At 39.2% G+C, this 26654-nt stretch overlaps 1 protein-coding gene across 5 annotated transcripts in view; it reads left to right on the forward strand.

Moving 5' to 3' along the window:
• The window catches only part of SPAG9 (sperm associated antigen 9), a 62184-nt gene that overhangs the window by 19196 nt on the left and 16334 nt on the right, over positions 1-26654 (forward strand). Inside the window, exons 5-21 of one of the 5 annotated variants that reach the window (XM_042032397.1) lie at positions 122-154; positions 6926-7020; positions 11578-11731; positions 15868-16078; positions 16572-16671; positions 17242-17363; positions 18842-18853; positions 20415-20472; positions 21012-21164; positions 21254-21305; positions 21728-21858; positions 22992-23048; positions 23915-24088; positions 24767-24896; positions 25153-25245; positions 25529-25696; positions 26387-26558. In XM_042032397.1, coding sequence (XP_041888331.1) covers positions 122-154; positions 6926-7020; positions 11578-11731; positions 15868-16078; positions 16572-16671; positions 17242-17363; positions 18842-18853; positions 20415-20472; positions 21012-21164; positions 21254-21305; positions 21728-21858; positions 22992-23048; positions 23915-24088; positions 24767-24896; positions 25153-25245; positions 25529-25696; positions 26387-26558 — 1915 coding nt within the window. Of the gene's footprint in view, positions 1-121; positions 155-6925; positions 7021-7532; positions 7861-11577; positions 11732-15867; positions 16079-16571; positions 16672-17241; positions 17364-18841; positions 18854-20414; positions 20473-21011; positions 21165-21253; positions 21306-21727; positions 21859-22991; positions 23049-23914; positions 24089-24766; positions 24897-25152; positions 25246-25528; positions 25697-26386; positions 26559-26654 lie in introns of those variants that run through there. The other 4 variants (XM_042032398.1, XM_042032400.1, XM_042032399.1 and 1 more) reach the window with 4 other exon arrangements.

Consider the following 26654-nt stretch of genomic DNA (forward strand, 5'->3'; position numbering starts at 1 on the left):
AATAGAACTGGCAGGTTTTTATTGAATCCTGTTTCACAGAGTTCAAGCTTAAACTAAATGTATTGGGCACCATTAATTCAATGAAATGCTAATGACATGTTCTGAATATCTTTTTACATAGGTTTTGCTCCAAAGTGGACAACAGCCTCTGCTGGTTTGATTCCAATTTATTAAATGCTTTTACATCTTAAATTCACTCTCTTTGGTGTAGGGAGAGGTGTTTCCTTGGGCTTTACTATTACTGGGGTGACTGTCCTTTCTTCATAAAGTTATAATTTGTAGTGCACCATGGTATATCCATACCTCTGTTCTCCTGAAATCGGATCTCCTGTTTTCTGTACTCCTCCCTTTCAGTATGACTGCTTCCTTCTTTCTTTGTTTTCCAGACCATTTTGAGTCTTGCAAAGATGCACCTCCTTTAAGGATAGAGCATCTCAGCATTTCAATGCTGTATCTGGTGCATGTTTGAGGCTCAGGGACTGAAATAGCTGGGAACTGGAAAGGACTGGCTGATAATAATGCCCATCTCCCCATTCCCTTTGTGATTCCCTGCTTCCCTTTCTCCCAGCTAATTCTAACACTTTAGGTCTGTGTAGTAACTTTTTTCTTTTAATGCAAGGTATTTTGGCAGGTATCCAACTTCCTTTCAGCATTTAGGTTTATCAGGTTTATTGGATCAAATATTTCTATCAAATACTTGTTTCTGAAACTTTTTTCTTCCATGTTTTACTAGGAAGGGATACTTCTTTCCTTCTGAGTCTGCTTCACTGCTGTTTTTGCAAGTGATCCACTTGGTACTTACTGAAATGGCAATTGATTTTCTTTCAATTGACCAAATAATGAACAGAGCATTAGAAAGATCATTTTTTTTAAATTTAGCTCTAAGGTGTTGGCAGTGCTTACTTTGACAGATGTCATGTTAAAGATGCAATGTGACTGCATTTTGTGCAATCTTAATTTCTAGCAATTTTTCTCTCTTCAGTCTTCAGTATTTGTTTCCTTCCACCTCCCACTCCCCCTTATTCTTTATTTCACAGATGAGTATTTCAGAGTTGGATGTCTTTCTCTTGCAGCTCCTGACCTGAGTAAGGTTCTGTATCCATGTCCTTCATGATATCCACCTTTCAGCCCTCCCTACCTGCCTTTGCTGGAGTTCACGGCCCAGAGGTGCTGGCTCAGCAGCCCAGGGAATGTCACCCATTTTCAGTCCCAATGGACCAAGACATACTGAAACTAAGTCACCTTGGGGAGTTCCACTAGGGTTGTGAAGCAGAGAGCTGAATCAATCCCTCTCCACAGTGTGTGTGTTGTGGTGAGAGCTGGGAGTTCTCCTTGGAGCTCAGCCTGCCAGAGACAGGGCTCTGCATTGCAGCTCCAGCACCAGCCTGCCCAGCAATGAGGTGTCTGCAGCTGCAGAGACAGCAGGGCTGCTCTGGCTGGGGAGGGCTCTGGGGACAGGCTTTATCCTCCATCACCCTTCTGTTAAATCAGCCTCTGTCTTGCTGCTCTCTGGAGAGGGAGGTAGGCTGGCTGGTGTGAGTACAGGACATCCTATTAAGCCTCCTTCCCACTAAGACTGTACTTGGGCTAACTGGCTTGATTTTAAATGGATTAGGGTGTGAGAACCTGGGCAGTTGAGATGGCAGCTTGGAAGGTGGGGTGTAGCAGGTAGTGAAGAGGATAAAATGTTCAGTCAGAGCAGAATGGATGGAACAGCCTGAGCATGTTCTGACATCTGTGCTCTGATTCGTTGTCTTTTCTGTGCTTGCAGTGGGTTTTGATCTTGTGCTGATCATACTCTGCTCTAACAACCTGGATGAGATGAGTGACAAAGCAGTGTGCTGGAGTTCCTGAGGTGGAACTTCTGGAACCTAACTATGCAAAGTCTTGTTTCCATTTTTCTGTGACTGTGAAGGACCAGATGCAGGAAGCAATCATACAGCTAAGGGCAATGCGCTGGAAAGCAGAATGGCTGACAGTGGTCTAACACAAAAATCTTCAGATCTTTGCTCTCTAGACTTAGAAAGGAATTCTGTCAGTTGCCTCTTGTATCTCAAATACTGTTCTGTTTAATAGGATCTGGCTTGTTTTAGTGCCTGGATAAAAGCAGGCCTGTCTGCTCTGTGTACCTGTGGGGGCTTTTTTGCCTTTGCTGCTGAGATGATGCACTGCTGCTGGTACGTCTTTCAGAGCAAACCATTCAGGGTGGTTTTGCCTGCTGAGTAGGAGGTAAAGGATCTTTCTTTCTTTTTTCTGCAGAGTTAAAGGGCATAACTTCATAACTGTGGCACTGGCTTTTTAAAGGCTTGGCTAAGGCTTTTATGTTTATTACTCATTTGGAAAACTGAGGCAAAGCAATACTTGAGCATCTTCTGGAGAATTGAGTAATACCTGTGGCCTCTCTCTGCACAGGTTTCCAAAATAAACCTCTTCTTTCTCTATTTAAGGAAGTTATTATTTTTCTCCCTTTGGAAACACCAGGCTGAGGTGGTTCGATATCTTTCCCTGACACACAGAATATGGGCTTAGTTTAATGAGGCATAATTGGGCCATGGAAGTTTCTCATTGTTCTGCACTGATACAGCATGACAGAACAGTGAGCCTGGCTCTGGCAGTGGGAATGGACTTGGTCAGGTTCATTAGGATAAACATATCCCCAGCAAGTCCCTAGGCAGGGGACAGGAAGAGAAGGCTAGTGGAGGTGTCTGCTTACAGTTACAGCTAAGCATGGACAGCTGTCACATTGTCTGTGAGATTAGACTTTGGATATCTGTTCAAGTAAATACTTTTTCTAAAGCCTTATGCTGAGTGTTAACAGCTTGATCTATAAAACCTGGGTTTAACATATTCACATATTACTGTATCTGCCAGCAACACTATCTTGTGTGTGGATAAAGATGCATCAAGCTCTCCAGTGGAAATTGTGCTTTTACTTAGGTGAGAAACAAACCACAAACCCTGCCAAGGAAAAAAGGTACATGGAAGTATGTTTAGGACTTTGATACTGAATCAAGGAGATTCTAGAAATATCTGTTACATCAGTAAATCTAGATTATATGGGACAGAGAAAGATCTATATACACGCAGTTGGGTGCACATTCCCAAAGGGAGGAGCTGCTTGTGCCCAGCCTGATTGGATGTGCAGGATAAGCAGTGAGGGCTGTAGCACTGAGCCTGGTGTGACAGCCAAAGAATTACTAAAACCTGCCTGGGGGGAGCTAAAGCAGTGACACAAAAAGGAAGGAGGAGCGAAAGAGCAAGGAAGGTATAAAGGAGATGCTCTCAACCTGGTTAAGGCAAAGGTACAGGTAACAATATCCCCAACATGGCATATCCACATTTGTTTGTGACAAGGAAAGTGCTAGGCTTGTGTACACTGGGAGTGGTTATATTTGTAAGAGTAGAAATTGAAATGAGTGCCAGGATGTTCATTGTCTGTTACTGAGTGCTTAAGATGTAGAAAAACCTTATAATATTTCTGCAGTTGTAAAACTTGTCACGTGCCATATGAGGAAACCAATCTGAGTATTTTTTTGAGATGGAAAGACATTGCATTCAAAGGGAATGGATTTCATGTTCATGCTGTAATGTGTTTAAAAGCTTGTTGTAGTCAGTTTGCACATGTGCCCTAAAATCATTAACACCTGAACTGTGAAATGCTGTTAATTACGGTAATTCTTCCAAGTTCTGAGTTTATCTTTAATCCCCTCAGCTAATGGTAATTGAGCAATGTGTTTAATTACAACAATGCTGAAGTGCTCTGTGTTTGTGATGTGTGTTTCTTGGAACAACTGGTTGTATTCAAAATACTTGTGGACTTCATGGGCAGCAGAGCGAGCTGTCAGTAGTGAAAGGATGATTAAATATTGACTGCAGCTTGTATTGAAGAGAAAGGGGGTAGACATAGTCAATTATTTGTCATCTGTTCTCTAGCATAACTTCAGTAAAATCTTGTACTGAGAGGAGAGCAATTCAATCCATTTAAGTCTATTTTTAAAATGTCAGTAGTATTAAAACCTTTTTATTTCGACAGCTGAATAATCTCAAAACAGCAGAACTTCTAATCAGATTTTGAGCACTCAGAATTCTAGTGCATTAATTCATTACACGTTTTTGGATCAGAATGGCACTTCATGGATATGCCAAGGCTTGAGAGTCATTTAGATTGAAAAGATTTTTGGATGTCATCTGGTTCAAATCCCAGTGATTTTGGAGCGAGTCTTCAAAATTTTATTGCAGATAAGCAGTCAGTGGGCTTACTTCCCAAGCTGCAGTATTTAATTTATTACTTTAACCTTCAAATTAAGTTTATGAAAGTTGGGAATTCACACACCATATCTTATGACTACAGCACCAGCTGTGAAGCCCCCCATCCCATGGGGAGGGAGGGAGGGTGAGGAACTCTTTTCCTTGTGGACACTATTCCAGTATTGTCAACTTTTATCCTTGGGACCCTGGGTTGAGGCAGAGAGTGGGCTTTACATGGTGGTACCACTGTTCTGTTTTTTTGGACACCACAGGCACATACAGCCTGGATCTGTGGAGAAATTGCCATGGAGTGCTGCATGTGCACATAGAGCCTTATGATTCTATGAATCTTAAGTTACCATGCAGCACTGCACATTTTGTTTATAATTTTATTTTTGGGTTCCTATAGCTTACGTGCATTGTGCTGAAGTATGTGATCTACAGATTTGCTTATTTTATTATCAGCATCATTTTCAGCTGCAGAACAATATAAACTGAACAGTCCTTTCAATTGACCTACCCTCCAGTCTCTGTGGGTAGTAAATGGGATGAGACATTTCAGTAAACAAAAGAACATACTGAGAGGGGGGAAGAGAGTAGGTTAAAACCATGTCCTTTGCAAAACATGAAAGTTCTATGGGTTTTACTGACCCTATTCTTTTTTCCCATGTGTTAGTAGTTCCCTGGAGAGGTACTGGTCACTCATCTTCTGTTCACTGGCTGAAAACACAACAATTGTTCTGTTTAAAATTTTACTTTGAGAAACCAATCAGTGTGCTGCAAATGGGAGTGTTTGCAGGCAGGTCAGCAATATCTTCCTCCTGTGATGAGGGAGTACATGGACAGGATACAGAATGGTCTAATGTGCATTTCAAAGTTATGCATTCTTGGGGCTTATCCCCCCTGGAATTTCTAAATTAATTTGCATTATAATAAATCTGTGTAAAACTATGCAAAGGAACAATTGGAACACCTAGTTTTGCCTGCTTGGTTAAAATGGAAAAAACCAAATGTGGGTAGTTGAAGGTGGAGCTTTCAATCCTTTTGTTTGCCTTTGTGTGTGAGCAAGCATTAAAAATCAGAAAACAAATGGGATGGTCTGGTGAAACGCTGCATTTTGTTGGAGGATAAATATTGTAAGCTTTTGACAGCAGTTCAAGCATATTATATAATGTTTCTCTAAAAATAGCATGGGTTTTTTTCTGAATTATTTTTATTAGTTCAGGTGAATGCTGGGAAACCAACATCTGTATGTAACCAGTAGTTAACATAAGTTACTGATTTGTAGAATATCTGTCAGTCAGGATATCTTAACCCAGTTTGTTTGATCAAAGAAATCTGAAACTAAGAATATATGTTCCTATGTAGCTAATGGTGGCAAGCAGGCTTTGAGGAGAAGCTGGCGCTGAGGTTGGTGGCATCTGAAGGTCAAACTTGGATACATCAAATCTGATTTGAGAGTAATACGTAGATGTAGGTTTCCAGGTCCTGCTGAGTTCAGTCCTCATGTGTGCAGCTGCCCCCAAAACAAACGGTTATATAACACTGGTTGTACAAATGCCTGGTAATATCACTATTCTGAAGTGTTTGTATACCCTTTGTAGAATAGCAGAAGAAATTGCAGTTCTAAAGAATAGGTTTTTTTATTTCTAGAGGAAGCTGTTAAGATGTGACCTGAATATGTCTCAGGAAAAAAAACTACACTAAATTCCTCTGCAGTACACCTGTGATTTCTTTCTTCCTTTATTGTTCCTAGAGCCCTATTCATTTGTGAATGTGAGTGTTGAAAGTGCTAAAAATACCAAATTGCATGTAGGCTTTCCTCAGGCTTTCCCAGTTTTAAACTCAGAGATGTGTGTCCAGATGAAGTCCTTGGAGTGATGCAGTAATACCTGCTCCCCATGCATGTCCTGGATCAGTTACATGCTGAGAGCAGCATCCTTTGGCCACGGGCGTCAGAGCTCATTAAATAAGTTATGTCTGCAGGAGTCACCGTGTTGGCCTGCGCTTGTCTCTTGTGAGAAAGAGAGCAAGCAGAGCTCATCTTGAGTGCTAAAAATCCACAGCCACTGTCCTTCTAATGAGATGTCAGCCTAGTTAATTTAAAACCAAACTTCCCTTGTAGAAAATACAGAAAGCTTAAGTTTATTTGTATTTTAGAAGAAAAAAGGAGAAGAAATGGGTACTTAATATTTCTGCCTACAGAAATAATCTGATTATTAGCCCGTGGATCCAGAGTGTTTAGTATGTGAGGGGCATATTGTCTGACCTTCACAGTACTTTGCAATTAGGCCTATAGTGCCTACTATGTATCATGTAAAAACTGCTAATATCTGCTGGACATAGAGGTCTCAGACTCAAAAATGTATTTGAGCATGGTACTTCTTTTCCAAACTCATGTTTGAAATATTGCATGCACTTTATTTACCCTTAGGATGTTTCCTGGGCATGAATGCACAAGGAAGTTCTCTAATATTTTTAATTTAGTATGGACTTCTCTTCTGGTTTGTGGGTTTACACACTGTATAATTTTGCTGCTTTCTTTATTTCTTTAATGTCTCTAAATACTTTTACTATTTAGCACTACAGGGGGAGAATATATTGGTCAAGAACTTAGCAGTTGTAGTACAAGTAAATGTTACTAAATATTTCTTGCTGTTTTTGTCCTTGTAAACAGATGATTCACAATTATATGGAGCACTTGGAAAGAACCAAACTTCATCAGCTAACAGGGGGTGATCAGCTAGAATCCACAACACACAGTAGAATTAGGTAAGCTATTTATTGCTCTCTCACCCTGAAATGAGAGAAAAAAAAATCCATTCATTTGTGTTTGCAAGACTTTGTTCTTTAATCCTACAACAACGGTTCGGCTGAATCGGAAAGATTCGTTGTATGATTGGAATGCGGTAAGAGAACAGCGTAGAAATCCGTAGAAAGAGGCTTTTGCTGTTGTGCTGCTAAGCGTTGAGATATACTTTGTACATTAATTAGCCTTAAACAATTTCAGCTTTTTGGCGTGTTTGCGTTGGGGCAGGCAGGGAAAATGTCAGCGGCTGTCCCGGCACGGCCGCGGTCTGGCCGCGGCTTTGTGTGCAGGGCGGTGGGGGTGCGTGCGTGGTACCCGCTCGTCCTCAGGGCTCGCTGGGAATAGATTATGCAGATTTGGGAGCTTTGGAGCCGATGAACCTTGCGTGGAAGGAGGGAGAAGCGCTCCCGGGCTGGCCGTGCCTCTGCGCTGCTGCATCGATGCTGCGAGGAGCGGCGAGGGGGAGGAGGGCGGTGATGTCATTGCTCTGGAGCTGCTGCAGGAGAGCGGAACGCCGCTGCTGCTGCTGATGGCATTGTTTTTGTGGCGGCGGCTGAATGACAGACTTTGCCTACAAAGATCCCCCCTCGGCCCCTGCGTAGCCTTCTCGGAGCCGGCGTTCCACCATGCCAGCGCAGCGCCATGAATCCGGGCTGCATGCTGCTGTTTGTGTTTGGCTTCGTTGGCGGGGCGGTGGTCATTAACTCGGCCATCCTGGTGTCGCTCTCTGTTCTGCTGCTCGTGCACTTTTCCATTTCCACGGGGGTGCCGGCTCTGACGCAGAACCTCCCGAGGATCCTCAGGTACTCTGACCCACTGAACCCCGGCTTCGTGTGTCTCGCTGCTCCCCTGCTTTCTGTTCTGCTCCCTTTTCAAACAGGGACAAATCAGAGATGTAAATTACATGTAAATGTCAGGTTTTGTTGTAAATGTGTCTATGTACAGAGATACAGTCTGGTTTTTTCATTGCCTTTTATTTGAGGTCAGTTTGTTTCTTTTCTCTGTGCAAAGCTCTTAACATCAGTTTATTGTAACCTGCTGCAAAAGCTGCAATGTTCATGTCAGGGATAACACGTTCAGTGTATTGTCAGGTACTTGGCTGATCTTGTATAGCATAAATGTATGCAGTCCAAGGCTTTGTACTATTAAACTGCACCTGATTTAATCAAAAGGCTTATGTAAGATAAGTTAATTGATGTTAACACCACAGTAATTAGTTGATCACGTTACTTTCAAAAAATCTGATTATTGGTTGGTGGAGGGAACAAAATCTTTGATTATTTAAGCATTAGAGTTCTTAAAGCCTATTCACTATTGTTCAGCCAAATGTTACCCTCTCCTCTGTTTCTGTACTTGTATGGCAAGTTGCCAGCTGTCTGTCCCCCCCCTCAGGTTATGTTCTGTCTGTCCTACGTGCCTGGAGCAGTAGCAGACAGAGATGCATTAGAATATTGTGGCCAGAAGTAGTCTTGACATGTTTTAATGCTATAATTATGGATGGAAAACAGCTGGAAAAGTTTTAAAATGCAGCTTTCTGGCCTGAAAACTTGACATATTTTACCTGTGGTTGTAAATTCAATAGCAAATTTTATTTTAAATGGAAAAAAATGCTGGAGATTAGTGATCTCTGGAACAGCTATGTGACTTTTTCCTCCTTATTACTAGGTGCATGTAGACTTTGTATGGTAGTATGCTTTTAACTTGGGTCTCTGAGCACAGACGGGTTGTTCCAAAGGTTTAAAGGCTCTCAGTAGATGAAAGAGATACCAATCTATACCAGTAGCTGATAAAAAACTTGAATGAATATTTAAATATGAAGAAATAAAATAAATTTCAAATGAAACTCTATAGATTGATCTAGTTAGTAAGCCTATGTTTGTTTAAAAGGGGGGAAAAAAACCCAGAACAAATATTTCCCAACTCTAAAACCAAACAAAACCAAAACAGACCTTCATATCCATTAACTTATAAGATGTTTTTTTAATTTTAAATAGTCAGATGGTTTAAGAAATAGATTTTTTTTTTTTTGTAATGTGCTTTTGCTCCCCTGGAGTATTTAATAGGTTTGAGGGGTTTGGGGAAGCTATGCTTTTTCCTGCCCCTAGTAATTTGCATTAGGAATTACAGGAATTAGAATTCACTTCCTTAGTCTTTATTCATTTTAAAAAAGAGATAAAAATATAGGATGAAGGAATCTAATTGTAGAAGAATTGTTTCTATTTTTTAACACTAGTCAGATTTTAGAACTGAGCATCTGGTTGTTTATCCTAAAGGTTCCTGTAAATGCTTCAGTGCATCACTTCAAAATACTAGTTTAGGCTTTTAAAATACATGTTTCCATTCTGCTCGCTGGGGCATTTTCAGGTATTTTTTGGGCCCTGGGGAAGCAAAAGAGGTTCTTTGCTTTCTGCTCAACAAACAGTGAAATAAATTTAAATTGCTTCAGTCTAATCAGATCATTTCTTTTAATGCAGCTACATGATAACCTTCATTTCCAAAATTAGCCTCTTCTGCAAACTTCATTTACTGTACAGCCTTGTGATTCACCTGACCTCTGTTCTAACACATCAAAATATGTTTATTATAAAATTTCTTTCAAACTAATCTGGACAAAAAAGCAATGTCAGGTGTGAACCATTTTGGTACCCATTTAATATCCTCTCTTTTGAGGATTGCAAAGCAGATCAGTTTTGTGGCATGTCCTGCAATGAGGAAATGCCTAAGGGCAGGCCCCTCCAATGCAGCTCTATCAGCCCCTGAAGGGCAGCTTTTCTTCTTCCTTTTTGTTCCTGCACTTCTTATCCAATGAAATGGTCTCAGTCCCTCTTTTGACATAATCTCAGCTTCAGTGCCATGTCTTTTGTTCCCCGCATGCCTGAGAGTTGTGGGAAATCTAAAGCAAAGCAGGACCTGTTACAATAGTGGGAATCTTTGGAATCCACTGTGGGGTTTCTCATTCCAGCAGTTGCAGATGCTGGAGCATTATCTGGTGTTTTGAATTTTGTAACCCAGACTGATTTTGCTTTACTCACTTTGCTGCCTGCTTTGCTGTGCTGAACTACTTCACAATTAATGACTTAATTTGGAATAATATTTCTGAAAAGCCAAGATAGCTCCAATGTGAGAACTAGGTGCAAAGGTTTTTCTGACAAGAAGCATCTTTGTACACCTGGACTGGAAAGGTTCATGCCAATTAGAATTGTTTGCTGTTTGAACATTGTGGTTTTGACAATGTAAAATTTACCAAAGGGAGTTTACTGATTAATGGGTAAATAAAATCCCTTCTTCACTAACTTTTCTTCAAAGCAAGTAAACAAAAACATGTCCAAAAATGCTTAGCTTTTGCTTTTTAGCACTCCCTGCCATATTTTTGCATGTATTTTATATGCAGATACTAATTCTGCCTAGGTTATGTTTAATTTGTGAAGGACCTTGTGAAAGAAAACACATGTGGTTGTGACTTTTTACAATGCTGAAATGTGAAAACTATGCCATCACTTGTGCACACTTTTATCTTCTGCCTCTACTATACTTAGAGCTGTGCTAGTTGATTACAGTCTTTTTTTTCTGCATTACATTGTTCTGCCTGAACAAACACTTTGCTTATCTCAGTTCTAGGCCTGGCTGATATTTTTCCTTTTCAGGGCTGGCTACAGCATCCTATGAATGGCATTGCACAGAATGGTTTTGTCTCTTGCTAGCAGGAAGAACGACTCCTTTTGTTCACTGAGCACACTACTGACCTGGGGATTTTTTGTTTCTTTTGAGGGTTAATACATAAACCTTTGGAGTTTCCAAATGCTATTTTCCATAGGGAAGTGAAAAGAGTGAAGAAGTGAAAAAGTTGGGATGAAGTAATTTGCTTTGCTGGCACAAGCTTTTGTGCAGCTTTAGGGTGAAGTAGAGGGTTGAACTGATCTTGGGTAAAACTACACAGTTTTTGGCTCAGCCAGTGTAGCACTGGTAATTCCCTGACCCAGTTCTTTTCTCTTACACAAATCCATGTAATTTCTGTGATCTTCAGGAATAAAATACCCAATGATTTGAGAGGAGTTGCTTGAGGCTTACTGTTTACAGTTTGGCAAATGCTTCCGTTGATGATTTAGCTGTTTGCTGTTGTAGAATTTATGTGGTTATATCTTGGAGAACATGGTGCAAAATGGTATTTTTAATAGTGGCTGCTGAAAACTGTAATTCAATCTGAAATAAGGAAGCACTTTTGTCTTATACTTCTGTTGGTGTTTCATTTCTGTAAAACTTTTGTTTGCTACAGAGTAGCTGCAGTGTAAATCAATAACTGCTATTTAAAGCCATGGAATTGACCGTTGGCAATCATGTGAAATGAGGAATTATTGGGTGCTGTGGCACAGTCTGGGTGTGCTGCACTGTGTTTAATGGAGCAGTGTCTGCATGTTTGAACCTGGAATTTCACCACTTCCCTGCTCATTTCTGAGGCCTACAAGAAAATAAACTGTGTGACATCTGAGATGGCTGATGAACCCTGCCTGTCTTTCCAACAGGAAGGAGCGTCCCATATCCCTGGGCATCTTCCCCTTACCTGCAGGAGATGCTCTCCTCACACCCGAGGCTCAGAGGGATGCGGCGGAAACGCCCGCGGCGGAGCACTGGAAATTCCACGAGCTGAGCCAGCCACGGTCCCACACCAGCCTCAAGGTGAGCACAGCCTGGCTGCCTCGTGTGGCAGGAGAAATTCCCATAACAGATCCTTGGGAGAAGGGAAAAAAAAAAAAAAAAGAAAACAAAACCAAATTGAAAGAGAGGAGGGAAAGCTCTAAAACATCTCTGTATAAGCCAAGTGCATTGCTTACTCCAGTGAGCTTGAGGGAACTTTCTTACTGCAAGAAACAAAGTTTTGGGGGCATTTTCCAAATGAGTGATAATACAGGTTAGTTCTCTTCTTATTCTCAGCAGTGGGTCTTTTCTTTCTGACTAAGGACCCTTTCCAAATGTTCCAACTTGTTTTTCCACACTAGATATGTATCTAGGTAGTGGGAACAGTCTAATTAGCTTTATTAATGCTGCTTTAGAAGGAAAGCTTCGGTTACTCCATGGGCAGTGCTCTTCATGCAGCCTCTGCCTACTACCAGGTGTATAGTGTAGGTAGACCACAGAGCTGAGAATTACCTAACTTTCCTGAATTAGCCTGTGATCATGATTTCCCTTACTTGTAGCTTGGCTATAATTCCTGAAATTGTTCCATGTTCCAACAGTGAGAGGGTGGAATAGAACAATCTGCAGGAGTGCAGGAATGGGGGAGTGGTGTTGGAGTGTGATGAGTCTGGCAGTCTAGGATGCACTCGCAGCACAGCAGGAGGAGGATCGGCAAGGTGAAGAACTCCAGAATGTGTAAATCCTCCCAGTATATACTTCTTGATGAGGTTTTTTTTGAAGACTATGGATGTGCTGTTATTTCTGGAAAGGCATACAGCTGAGAGGAGTTTCCTGTTAAGCAAACTTAATACCTGCCTAGTAGGGGAATATTAACTGATCAGAACTACAAAAACTCTTTGGAGGTAATAGGAATCCATTTATTTATCCTGGAGGTCATAAGGAGATAATGGAAAGAGTAAGTAGTGGTTAATTATAGGCATATCAAGGTGACAATGTGAGTTTGCTTCTAAAAGTTTGTCACTTAAAAATGGTGCTAGTCAGGAGGTTGGATCTTGAATTCATCCAATTCCCTTTGTATTATGCTAATTAACATCAGTAAATTGGCAGATTTTAGAAAAGCTGATTAAAGTATAACTTATGTACAGTAAATACAAGTTATGATGAAGAGTAGGTGGAGATGAGGTGGAAAGGGAAGCTTCTGATTCCATCCTTTCCCCTCAGAAAATTGGCTAATCCATATTGTGAAAATAGGCTTCTTGGTATAATTCTTCCAAAAATAATGCAGTGCTAAAATGAGAATTCACAAAATAGCATGAACTGTAGTTATTCAAATCTACAAGTTATTCAGAATAAGTTCCTTGAGTCCAAAGCAACATCTCTACTTTGTAGCTGTGAGTGTAAAGTACTTCTTAAGTTAACTTGTTGAATAACATGATATATTGAAGTCAAAACCAGCATATGAAACTTTTTTCTCTAATACTTTTCTTCTAAATACTTTTAACATCCAGTACAAGGCACAAACAAGATTCTGTTGCTTTCTAGCATCTATTTTCCATTCATGCCTGCACATTTCATTAATGGTCAGTGTTTCCTCCAAAAGTGTCACAAAGAGGAGGTGGCAGAGATGAAAAATCTGGGTATTCTGTAGCTTGTGCAGTAGTGACATTGCTGGATATCATTTGAAGATGACACAATTATGTACCACTCATTCTTTTCTACTTGTTTCCGCACAGCATTGCAGCAGATGAGTTACTCCTTCAGATTTATTTATTGAATTTTTAAACTGTTTTTTCTTTTTTTCAGGAAAAATCTTTTGGCAGCATGACCAAAGAAGTATATTTTGCTAAGTCAACACAGCACTGACTTTCAAATGTTTAAGCTTTGAGATATTCCCATTAATTGAGTGTCACTTAGTGAAATTGCTTTTCATTTTCTTTAGTTCTGGAACAAACATTTGTAATAGTTCAATCTGTGTAGTTTCCAAGAGTAAGGTAGAACAATACCGTAGATAATAAAGTCAGAAATATAAAATAGATGGGGTGATTTGAAATTCCCTTAGGGAAAGGACCATTCTATTCACTGGTTCTTGTTGTGCTATCAAGCTATTTTTCCTTGAGCTTTGTGTGTGAAAGTCAGTGATCAGTTTGTGCTGCATCAGTTAGTGGATGCTCTTGGAATACAAAGATGTAGAAATGTTTGAACAGAGCCAACAGCTCTGCTGAGGTTTTATTCCTCGTTTGTGTGAGCTCTGGATGCCCTTGGTAAGGGGCACCACTTCCTCCCTTCTGTATCTGCTCACTCAAGTATGAACCATTAGCCAGTGCCTCAACTTCACCCCTTTAAAAGGCAATTGGGTAAATTGCAGAGAGGTTTTTTCTTTTCTTTTATTCCTCTAGAGGTGTCTGTATTTCTGAATACTTTTGACAGAAAATCAAATATTAATAATTGGCTATTCTGCAATTCACTGCAAAACAATGAGAGCTGTCCGTAATTGATAGGCAATTAGTGCTGAATTTTTGTTTCTAGGGCTTGCAGATTCAATGTGGGGATGTTACTATAGGATGCAAGCTTTACATTTATGCTGATATACATAAATTTGTGTTTTACTCCCTGTCCCTACACAAATAAAAATCTTACTGTAGTAAGTTCCAAAAGGAGAAATCTGTAAGTTACAATTCATAGTAATCTTATGCTAAGTACAAATGAGAGAGTGTGTATCTACATGCAGGCGTCTTCTGTGGTTTTTTTTTTTAAAAAACCTTAAAATTCAGTTTCATTTCCTCCACAAAAAGGCATGCTGGCAATACAGTGAATTTGTGCTTTGCAAAATCTAAACCTGTTTCATTCCTGACAAGTTCCAGGTTTCCTGAGATAAGTCACATTCTCTTTAAATGTCACAGACTTGTCCAGGAGCTTTGCTTTCACCTCTGATTCCCAAACAAACCCTGCAGGAACTTTTTATCAAAAGTTACTGTCCTGCCTTCATTTTGCACACAGCAGCTTCAAGTTTCATCTTTATTTTCCCCATCAAGATTCCTCTAATGGTGTGTGCTAGAAACTATTGGCCTAAACAGGCAGACTTGTTTTCCTCTCTGCAGTGAGCTGTTGTTCACTGTCATGTGCTGCTTAAGTCATAGATCAGACATCTGGTGTGGGTCTGGGCATGAATGAGGGGTAAAATGTGAATGAAGAAGATGAGAGAAAGGCCAAAAAAGGGCTGTTGGTATATTCAGGTAGTGGCCTCTGGTTGTGTCACAGGCAGTCCACTCTGCCCTCCCACCCAGTACCTAATGCAGCTCTGTCTGAGTAATGGTCCTAATCTGGAGTCCAGCAGCTGGATTAATTCCATAATTAATGCCATACTTGTGGGTCTTGACACAGTGTCACTGTAAATTGTTGCCAGGAGGCAGCGTCTGAGGAGGAGCTGTTTACTGATGTTCCATGGTTGATCTGAAATCTAACTGGACAAGTAATGACTGTAGTTCCATGTCTCATTCCCAGGGTCAGCCAGCACTCACAGTTCATGCTGGAAAGCACATAAAACCTGAAGTTTTTGCAAATATGCCTGGAAATGTTCAAGGCCAGGTTGGACTGGGCTTGGAGCAACCTGGCCTAGTGGAAAGCGTCCCTGCCCACAGCAGGGGGTTGGAACACAATGATCTTTAAGGTTCCTCCCAACCCAAACCATTCTGTGATTATGATTCTATGAATTACTACACTTTAATATCAGTTAAATCCATGTTTGCATCAGTGCTTCAGTGTCTGCTTTTTAAGGTACCATGTACATTCTGAACCATTACTTTTATAACAGCTTTGGGAAGATTAAGCAGATCATTGTGCAGCTAGAAGGACTCTTAGAATGAGAAGGCTGCTTGTTGTCTGGAAGGCTTCACAGAAAAGCACCCTGAAGTTGTAACTAAAATTATCAGCTAAGATCAAACATTACTATTAAAAATAAAGGCATTTTAATGTAGCTATAACTGCCTTAACAAGAGTGAAACATCCATAGGCTAAAGATGACTGTACTGGCTTAAAATATTCTTTTTATTCCTCTTCCTTTGCATTTGCATAATTTTCAGTAAAATACAGTGATTTTGGTGTCTATTCCTTAGTTTATATGCCCAACACTTCTAATAACACTTCGTGTTCATTTTTTACTGGTAATTGTGCAATTCTAGGATGAGCTCTCTGATGTTAGCCAAGCAGGCTCCAAATGTACTACTCCAGCATCCACAGCTGCTTCAGATGTTCCTGTGCTGCCTGCTGAAACACCCCAAAAGGATAATGTTGAAGGGCTTGCCAAGGACACAGAGATGTCAAATGAGAAGCTGGATTTAAGCAAGAATATTGAAGTACAGGTAGCTCAAGAGACAAGAAATGTGTGCACAGGTGAGCTGCTTTAACTTCTTAATGTAGGGTTACTATGGACCTCATATTTGGTCACTTATTAATTGTCTTTTGTTATGCCACAACTGGGAATGGGGTTTTTTACTCAATATTTTAAGGAGTACAGAATATTGGTCAGAGATAAGTCTGTTGTTTATTGGTAACTCTAATCCTTTTTTCTCCAGAATTAGAATTATTTATGACATTTCATTGACAGTAGAAAAGGCACAAAGAGTCATGAAGTGTTGGACGTCTTGGTTTCAGTTGCAGAAATAGTAGGAAGTAACATAAGATGACTTGTGTTAAATTCAGGAGAGACCTAGAAATTCCAGTGTCTGCACTAGAGTATCAAAATCTGTGGGTCTTTTCATTTAATTACCCTGATAAGTCTTTGAACAGAAGTATCCTAAGTTGGTAATTGCTTAAGAACTACTACATGTAGTTAATATGTCATGATGATTTTGTTTATGGACATGTACCACTTGCTTTGCCCTAGGGGGAAATGAAAATGAAGAAAAATCTGAAGTTCAGGCAATCATTGAGTCAACTCCAGAGTTGGATATGGACAAAGATCTCAGTGGATATAAGGGTTCCAGGTAAGTTGTGTGTTGTGATTTGAGGAAGAAGACAAATTTTAGAAGGTTATTTAAAGATGCTGTGTGCAGGAATTTTCCTTTGTCCTGTCTTTGTTTCATTCTTGGGATGAGATGGATAAAATTACCCTGTATGATGAATCTTAAGGGTGTAAGAGCTTTGTGAGAAAGGAGCTCCTTCTCTGAGCACAGGAATATTTTGACCTTTTACTATTCAGTTCTCTTGCATTCTTGCTATATTAAATGACTTCCAGTTTAGCTGAGCTGTCTGTTCTTCAGGCATTTGGGCTGACTAAGTCCTGACACAACTGAATTTCTATAGGCCAAAACTTGATATGCTTTAATTTATTAAAATGCTGTCCAGCTCAATATCAGCAACTGCTTTAAGTTTGGGATCTTGATGGCAAAGCAGTATTTGAAAATAGAATCTAGAACTTGTAAGCCAGCTGAAAGCTTGTGGGGTTTGTTTGGGAGAACAAATGAACTACTGGTAAAAAATATAGAGAAAACTTTTCTTCATTGTGGGAATGTTTTCTCCCTGCTTTTTCATGTCTTGTTTAATTCTCTGCCCAGCACTCCCACCAAAGGCATTGAGAACAAAGCGTTTGACCGTAACACAGAGTCACTCTTTGAAGAGCTGTCATCTGCTGGTTCTGGCCTAATTGGAGATGTGGATGAAGGTGCAGATTTACTGGGTAAGAAAGGTTATTTAAAGATGCTGTATACAGCAACTTTCCTTTTTAGGAAGTGCTTAATTATTCTTGCTGGATTTAGTGTTAGGCTTCATTTGCATTAAAATTGTTTGAGTAGCATCCTAAGGTAGTCATTGGAATGCAAAATCAGAAGAAAGTGTTTGTTCTTTCTCTCTGTATAACGATGTCTTAATCTTTTGGGGCACTTCCTACACTATTCTCTATTTCATTTCTCCCTGTATGTTCTCTTACATAAGGATTTTTATCTCAAGGGAGGATTCTTGTCTTGAACTAGTTTTAGATAGTTTTATTCAGGTCGTGCCTGATCTGTAGTGGCCTGGCTTTATCACCTCTTTAGGGATTTTAACTTAAAAGAGAATTGCAGCAAATGAAATGGTGGTAATTTGAGAATCAAACTGTTAATTGATAGGGGAGGGGAAACCCACATTTCTCCTTCCCCTAAGCAGCTTTCTGTTACTTCTATGCTGACTGAAAAAGTGTGAGTTTTGAGTTTGAGTTGACCAAGATCAAAAAGGTCATCAGAAGAATAATCTTTCTATAAACAGTATATCAAGATATTTTTGGCTGTATAATTGTTCAGGCCTCATTTTGAAATAATGAAAGCTGATAGTATGGAATGTGTGAAATGCCACTCTCAGGTGCTTTAGAAATGGATTGTGTGCAGTCAGTCAACAGCTTGTTTGCTTCTGTCCTCTGACCCAGCAAAAATACAGATTGTTAGGACTCTTAAAACTCCTGTGTGCAATCTGGATTTCTGGTTGTTCATAGTTCCCCCAGAAACTTATTTTACATCAAGCAGGTGACATTTCTGCAGGTATTACTCTCTAGGAGTAATGGGCCTATCTCCAGTCTGAGATGGTTTTTCTTTTTTTGTCACTTTGAGCAGTGAGGCTCTCCACATCCTTACTGCAACATACTTCATCCAAAACTCTTGGATGTCACTTCATTGTTACAGGGACAACTAATCACACATTCTGCATGCAAAACTACAGATACTGGAGAAGTACTAACATGGAGCAACATACATCCCTTAGCTGTGATAAATTGATTAAAGAAATCAAATTATTGTCAGGATGTCCTGATTCTAATGCTTTCTTTTCCATGGGCAAAAAATAATATACTTTTTAGTATAATTTATTAAATTTTTTTTTCAGTGAGTTTATTACCATTTTCTGTAAAACTATTGCTGGAAACACCAGTGTGTGCAGACTAAGCCTAGGGTTATTACCTGCGTTTGTGATGCAGAATGTGTTGTTCTGAAAGTTTTATTTTAGAATTGTCATTTCACTTTGAGGACAACCATAGTCCAAAACCTGAAGAGCCACACCTGCATCCAGGATAGTCTGTGTGTTTCAAGCATTTGGATTTGTACTAAGTGAACATTAAACTTCAGTATGGAGTTGTGTAAATATAGTTAATTGGGATTCTCTAATCTGTTTTCTCTTGGGCTGCATACCCAGGGGAATATTCTGGTGTGTATGCTTCTTTTTTCAAAAAATCTTTGAAATCTGTTGCTTCTCCAGTTAGGCATTCTTGGCTGCTGCTCTCATGAAATACATTCTCTGCATTTTTTTTCCCTGCTTGGTAACTTTTTTTTTGCCGTTGCACTCTGGCTTTCTAGTTTTTGTTCTTGCATTATAAAAGATCCTGAAACCTGTTGGACGTGACCCTATGTACTTTTATCTGTGAATACTGAAAATGTTTAAAAAGCAATAGCAACTTGAATAAAATCTCTTGATGGCTGTAGTATAGGGGATTTCTCCAGATATTGATAAACTAACCATGGCTGATCTAAGTTACTTCATTTACTTTTAATCCAAAACCCGGAGAGGGAAATGTCAAAAGCGGGAACTTTGACTTGCATGTCTATTTATAGATACCTTTTTTCTTTGTTACCCAAATATCTTTTAAGTCTTCTGCTGCCAAAGTTGCTTAGAAGATTGTGATCCTAAAGTATTTTAAAAGGCCTCCACCATTAAGATACCTTTTTCATTCATTATGTTAATCTTGAATTAACATAATTTCTACTGTTATCTGTGTGGTAATTATTTTGCTGTGCCAGATGCAAAATAATTATTCTCTCCTGAAATTATCATTTTTTAAATTCTGGAAATTATATTAGGTATGCAAAAAATAGGGCGAGAAATTAATTTACAGAAATTGGTAACATTAGTTACATGAAAAGTTATGTTCACTTTTTTCCATAATAGCATATTAATTGGAAACTTCTGAATGGCTTAGCATTTTTTCCAAGGTCTGTGCTTCTAAATTGTTTCACAGAGAGACTTTTACTAAGTTAGTGATTTTTATAAGAGGTTTAACCAATGGAAATGGTTGTGACAAACTTAAATTCTTCAACATCTGTCTTCTGTGTAAATCCTGCTTCTAATCACATCACATCCCATCCCACTTCAGATTTTTGGTGGTGGCTTTGTTTTAATTCACTCTTACTTTCCTAAGTCTAAACCTTTTATCGCTCCTCGCTCATACTACACCTCACATGAAATGTTTCTTGTTCTTGTTTTTGCTCTACATGGAATGCATGGGCTTTAAAGACCATAATTTCTTTGGTAAGGTATCATTTGCTCTGGGGAAATCTGCAGGGCTTTCACAATCTGAGTTTTATTCAGCATGTTTTGTGTCTATAACTGATATGCTTTGGTATCTAACATGGTGTAAAAGACAGTTGAGCATTTTAAACTTAACTTTTTGTGGTCTAATACTTCTGCAGCATATGCTGTGTTTGGTTTCTGTCTTAGTACAGTAGCATCTTCTAAATATACAGAGTAGCAACACTGGCCTGTGCTTAGCCAGGGATGTCTTTGGGCCTTAATTGAAGTCAGATTGGGAGAAGGTGGAGGGGAAAGCTAATTGTAGAAGGTAGGTTGGACCTGAAACTTCAGATAGCTCACAGTTCTTCTGACAAGTTTGTCATACTTTAAATTCAGTTGACTTTAGACAATGGCAAAACCTAAGTTTTGTAAAAACATCAGTTGTATTTGCTAATTTCATGTGTTTGTTTCCTTTGGAAAGGAATGGGGCGTGAGGTTGAAAACCTTATTTTGGAAAACACTCAGCTGCTGGAGACAAAGTGAGTGAGAATGTTTATGTAAAAAATACTGACTTTGTTATTTCATTATATCATCAATATCCTGATACAGAATTGAAACTGTACAAATGTGCTTTGAGTTCTAAGAGTAGTGGGGGTGTGAGTATTTTGAATTTGTAGGTGTATTTGGCTGAGTTGGTCTTCTTCTAGAAATTAAGGACCTAAGAAGCAAAATCTGTTTTGATCCTTGTAAGGCTCCAAGAAATGGAGTGCTATGTCCTGATGAGATCAACTCCCTCTCAGAAACACAGCTGTAAGTGCAGAGGCAAATCCACTGGAGCACTGTTGAGGAATTTATTCTAAGCAAACTGATTTACTAGTACTTTTTTCTAACAGAGAGAATGTGAATGTCTTTAAATGTAGGAGATTTGGTGAAGAGATTATTTGACCTCTAAGAAAGCTGTATCTTTTTACAGCATCTCAGTAAGAAGTGTGTAGGTCTTCAAAAATAAAACCAGGCTGAAACTGAACTGTGAGACCATGGTCATCCTTGTAACCATGTGTTTTCAATGTTTGTGTAGAAATGCACTGAATGTAGTGAAGAATGATTTAATAGCAAAGGTGGATGAATTGACCTGTGAGAAGGATGTACTACAAGGTGAATTAGAGGCTGTAAAACAAGCGAAACAAAAGCTTGAAGAGAAAAATAAAGAACTGGAAGAAGAGCTGAGAAAGTAAGTTTAATCCTGTGGTTGTAAAAAAGAAAAAGGAGAAAAAACCCTACTGTGGTATTTAATGCAGCTGGTTTTTATGTTGTATTTAGGGCTCGGGCAGAAGCAGAGGAAGCAAGACAGAAGGCTAAAGAGGATGATGATGTAGGTGTATATGTGTGTGTGGTTTTGTGTGTGTAATTCAATGGGACATTAGAAGTCCACGTGTTTAGTGAGTGCCACTAAAATTTACTGCCTAATAAGTAGTGGTAAAGTTCCTCCCTGTATGGGAAAGACAGAAGATCTAAAGAGCACAAGGGAAATTAAGCTGACAGTGATTAGTTTGCTTTCTTTCCTCTCTGACCACTATTATCACACTCCTTTTTTGAAGAGCTGTTTTCATTCAAATTATGTTGCATACAAAAGCTGGGAGGAGAGGAAGGTAGAACTCCGATTTCCAAAGCCCCAAATTATTTGAAATCTGGAATTGTGCCCTAGCCTGGCCGTTACCAGGAGGCTGAGGGTGGCTCTGCAGGGCCCTGTGGTGCTCCTTTGTCCCTGCCATGGTTGTTTCCCTGTGTGCCCAGAGCGACGTCCCCACGGCGCAGCGGAAACGCTTCACACGTGTGGAGATGGCCCGAGTGCTGATGGAGAGGAACCAGTACAAGGAGAGGCTGATGGAGCTGCAGGAGGCTGTCCGATGGACTGAGATGATCAGGTGAAAAGGCTCTTTTAGAATCTTGCACAGAGCTTCTTGTGATTTTTAGCTGCAGAGTGATCAGGTCAGCAGGTTCATTGCCTTCTGCTTGTTTTCCTCATTTCCATGAGGCTCTTTGTTTTTAAATTATGGGCAGATAATCTGTCAGAATTGTTCTTGGTGAGACCTCAGTGAAGATGTGTTACTTTGTATGATGTGAAATACACGCATTTTTTCAAGGGATGCTTATTTTGGAACAGTTACAAAAGTTGGTAATTGTAAATAATATTAATCTGTTGGGCAGTAAAAATTACTCTGTGTACACATACCTTGTGATGTCAAAATAGGGATAGTGTAGTCTTCAGACTGAGCATAATTCCTTTGGAAGAACTTGGGTTGTTCAGGATAAAACAGTTTAAAGCTGTGCAAAGTGTGTTAAATATAAGCAATAAAGGTGGTGATTTGGTCTCATTTGCATCCTGAATATTCAGTTGTTTGGAAGGTATGGTTTAAAAATGTAAGTCTCCTGCCTCAGACCTCAGCCCAGCTCATCCTTGTCCCTGACCACAGGTACCAGAGGCTGTGGTGCTGCCTGCTGGCCATGGACAGCCGTGACATGTAATTGTTCCCATTGTCCTCATGCCTGTGAGCCTTTGGGAGGAAAGATGCACATTCCCACAGCCATGGCTTGTTTTTCTGCAGCTATTGCCTGCTGTAGAAATTCTCTCCTATCCCTTATCTGTGGCTATGGGAACACTCACTTTATCAATTATTTACTGATGTGTTGAAGATTAATAGGCTTTAAAACAAAAAGCAATGGTTAAAATATTAAATAAGGGGCAGAATAATTTAAAATGGTTTGCTGCTTTCTTTGAGCTGTTTTCATTACAAAATTATGCAGACTTGTCTCTACTGTCTGAAAAAGACTTGCCAGTTGTTTGGGATGCAAAGAAATGTGGATGAAGTTTATTATTCCCTCTAGTGGGAATTTCAGTATTGTGCTCTGATCAGTAAAGGAGTAGCATGTGAAAAAACAGGCTTTGTTATTTTCAAGATTTAATCCTTTTTTTAAAAATAAGAGTTACACACTGTTCCATTCCTTTTCCTTTTTAAATTATTGCTTACCCAGTAAACTTGGAATTCATTTCTTGTAGAGCATCAAGAGAAAATCCAGCCATGCAAGAGAAGAAGAGATCAAGCATTTGGCAGTTGTAAGTATAGAAACACAAATCACTGGCAGAAGTAAATAAAGACCCTAAGCAATTAGCTGGCACATTTGTGTATGTTAGCTAATTATTTTTTGGCAGATGAAGTTGTCTTAACCTTTCTCCTCTTGTTGCCCAGCATGCCAACTCGGTAAGACTGGTCTGGAAGACTAAATGTATTGTAAGCTGCAGCATGTAGTGAGTGGCTGTGCACTTTATGAAGTTAAATGCCAAAGTGCTGGAATTTTTTTTCTAGCTGAATATGCACCAGGATTCTTGTTTTGAACATTTTTTCTGGATTCATTTTTATGATGAAAAGTAGGAACCTGAATAGCACGTGTGGATTGCATTTATTTCAACTTCCTTTCCCTCTGTGAAGTACAGCTTACTGATTGTTACATTGTCCTTGCTGACTTCAAGCTCTTTAAATCTAAACCAGTGTTTTTCACAACAAGATATTTGTCAAATAATCCTTTGGATGTTGTGATTTGCTGATAATTGTTCTCTCTTTTTGCCTAGAAAATAGTGGGGTTTTTAAAATGCTCTCTGCATGAACTAATGTCCTTCATGGAACTGTCTTCCAGGTGTGATGTTCACATCCTAATTTTGTTGGGTCCCTGTGGATGTTAATTTGAGATGAAGTTCCCATTGAATTTGATAAACAAATAGGATAATAATCCTTTAAGAATTTTTCTTACTGACATGACTTTTTGTGCTTTGAGTGTTACTGAGTGTGTGGTGGCTGCTACTATGTTGGGCTCCAGTTTCTTATTTTAACTGTCTTGAGCAGGCTGGCATATGCTGTGTTTTGCCTGCATAATCAAATTTGGATATATCTGACAAATCTTGACTCTTGTCTTTTTCTCTTCTAGTTTTAGCAGGCTCTTCAGTTCATCCAGCAATACAGCAAAGAAACCAGAACCTCCTGTCAATGTTAAATATAATGCTCCAACCTCGCACATTACTCCATCAGTCAAGAAAAGAAGCAGCACCTTATCTCAATTACCCAGTGACAAATCTAAAGCCTTTGAATTCCTCAGTGAAGAGTAAGACATTTTGGTTTTATACCACTAGATATGCTCTATGAAGTGTTTACTCTTTTAGTCCTCTGAGATTATTAGCATGCTGCTAAGTGAAGTATAATGTTCTCCTGAAGTGTATGTTGATTCATAAGGACTCAAGATAGTGCAGAGTGAAATGTGCAGCAGTGGGTGAATACTCTGAGCACCTGGCTGAAATATTCTGCTTGCTAATACCATTGTCTTTCAAAAAAAGTGCATTTAGGCATAGGAGGCAGCACTTGGTACACTTTTATATGCAAATACTGTAGCTGGGCAGCAACTGTACAGGTACTTAAGGTACACGTAAGAGTCAGGCTAACAAGTATCTGTAATTTTTTTTTTTTTCTCCTGTGCTTTGTTTTGGCAATATATCCTTTTGATTTACAACTTTTGGACCTCTGAGTAGAAGTACACAACCCAACTTAATTTCCATTGAGGATGCTGGCAATAGACTTTCTGGTTTTGCCTGGTTTTCATCAGTCCCTTAAAAATAGCCAACAGGAAACCTGATGTTTTGATAGGTGAAAAAAACTAGGGATACCCTTGGTAACCCAGTGCTTCCACAGAAGTCTTGATTATTGAGTTTAACAGCAATTCCCATTGCACAAGAGATTCTAAAGAGCATCATAAATAAGAGGTTCCTCAATCCTGATTCTTGCCCAGAACTGAAGCCAGTTTAGCCTCGCGCCGGGAGCAGAAGAGGGAGCAGTACCGCCAGGTGAAGGCTCATGTCCAGAAGGAGGATGGCAGAGTGCAGGCTTTTGGCTGGAGTCTACCTCAGAAGTACAAACAGGTATGATGTTTTCAGATGTAATGGTAACAGCTTAATGTTTTGTCACATTTGAGTAGCGTATGATTTCACAGCTTGTGTTTGAGTGATTCCAGCTTTTTTTTGTTGAACTTTGCGGTAAAGAATCTTTCTAAGAGAAACAACAATTAAAAACTCTTAACTGTGTTTAATAAAGTCTGAGAAACTGATTCCAAAGATTGTAAACCTCTTTTAAAGGGAAAGCTTTTCCATTTTGTTTGTTTGTTTGTTTTTTACCTAGGTGGCAAATGGTGGACAGGGTGAAAATAAGATGAAGAACTTGCCTGTACCTGTTTACCTGAGACCTTTGGATGAGAAGGATACTTCTATGAAGGTAGGATATTTCCAGTGATGGTAGAGAGACTTGGGCAAACTGTAGCTCGAATATTTTTATTTTGGACTCAATTACATTCTTTTTCAAATTAAGGTGTTTCTTTTTAAAACATAGTAAAGAAGAATTTATGTCTCAGTAAAATGTACATTACTTTAATTGCAATTAATAATTTAAAATGGACTAGGGATGTATAATAATGTTGATATCACTTAGTGTATTTAACAATGCTTGTGTCTCTCTTTTTAGTTTGAGATTCAAGGGAAACATTTCTTTTTCTCCCAAGCTGTGGTGTGCTGTAGGGGTGAACCTGTCAGGAGGGAAGACACGAGATGGAGGGTCTGTGGTTGGTGCCAGTGTGTTCTATAATGATGTGACTGGTGTGGATGCAGATGGCAATAAGCAGCAGACAGGATCCCAGAGTAGCTTAGATAAACTAGACCAGGAGCTCAAGGTAAGGTCACTGCAAGGCACATTTAATAAATTACGTAGTTATATGTCTTTACTGTGTAACTGTAGAGTAATAAAGTATTTTCTAATCAGGTTCATTGGTAACAAATAGATTTTTCTTGGGTAGCCATTAGCTCAGGATATTTGGGTTATTGAATCCGACTACAAAAATTCTTTGATTCTTCCCTTGCTGGCGAATCTCAGGAGCAAATCAATTTTACATCGAAATGACATACTGCTTATACCAGTGCTGCCTCCTTTAAAAACCATTTGTGACAGAACTGTTTATGTTCTAACTGCCATAAATGGAATTCATATTAAGGGCATAAAAACAAAGGCTTAATTCTGAAGTGCTCTGGGGATATCACATTGACCTGTGGTGATACTGAGTATGGCAGTTGGCATGACAATAATGTTCTTATTTTATACTGCTCTAACTGTATAATTATGCAGTACAATTATAATATTTTCTATATTTTTAAGAGAAGTATGAAATATGAGGGAGCTTTATACTTCAGATACATAGAGATCAAGTAACTACATGTAATTTTACAGTGGTATTGAAGATATCTAACTTCCCATATATTTATGTATATTTCTGTAGGTGAAAATGTAAGACCATAAAAGATAAAAGGTAGTAATTCTATTCTTATCCCCCTTTCTGTTGTTCATTTCTGCCTTTATTCTCCTTCAGGATCAGCAGAAGGAACTGAAACATCAGGAAGAATTATCCAGTCTAGTTTGGATCTGTACTAGCACACATTCTGCTACAAAAGTTATCATTATTGATGCAAATCAACCAGGAAATATTCTGGACAGTTTCATTGTTTGTAATTCTCATGTGCTTTGTATTGCCAGTGTGCCAGGTAAAGAGTTGGGCTGGTTCAGCTCCTGCTTATTTAACTGTTTCTTATTCAGCTTTTCTTATGCAATGAAAACCCACACATTTGTTACTTAGTGTG

This window comes from Corvus kubaryi, unplaced genomic scaffold (genome assembly GCF_017639235.1).
Source record: "Corvus kubaryi isolate FWS band 111438036 unplaced genomic scaffold, C.kubaryi_AGA036_p1.0 37353, whole genome shotgun sequence".
Taxonomy (NCBI): domain Eukaryota; kingdom Metazoa; phylum Chordata; class Aves; order Passeriformes; family Corvidae; genus Corvus; species Corvus kubaryi.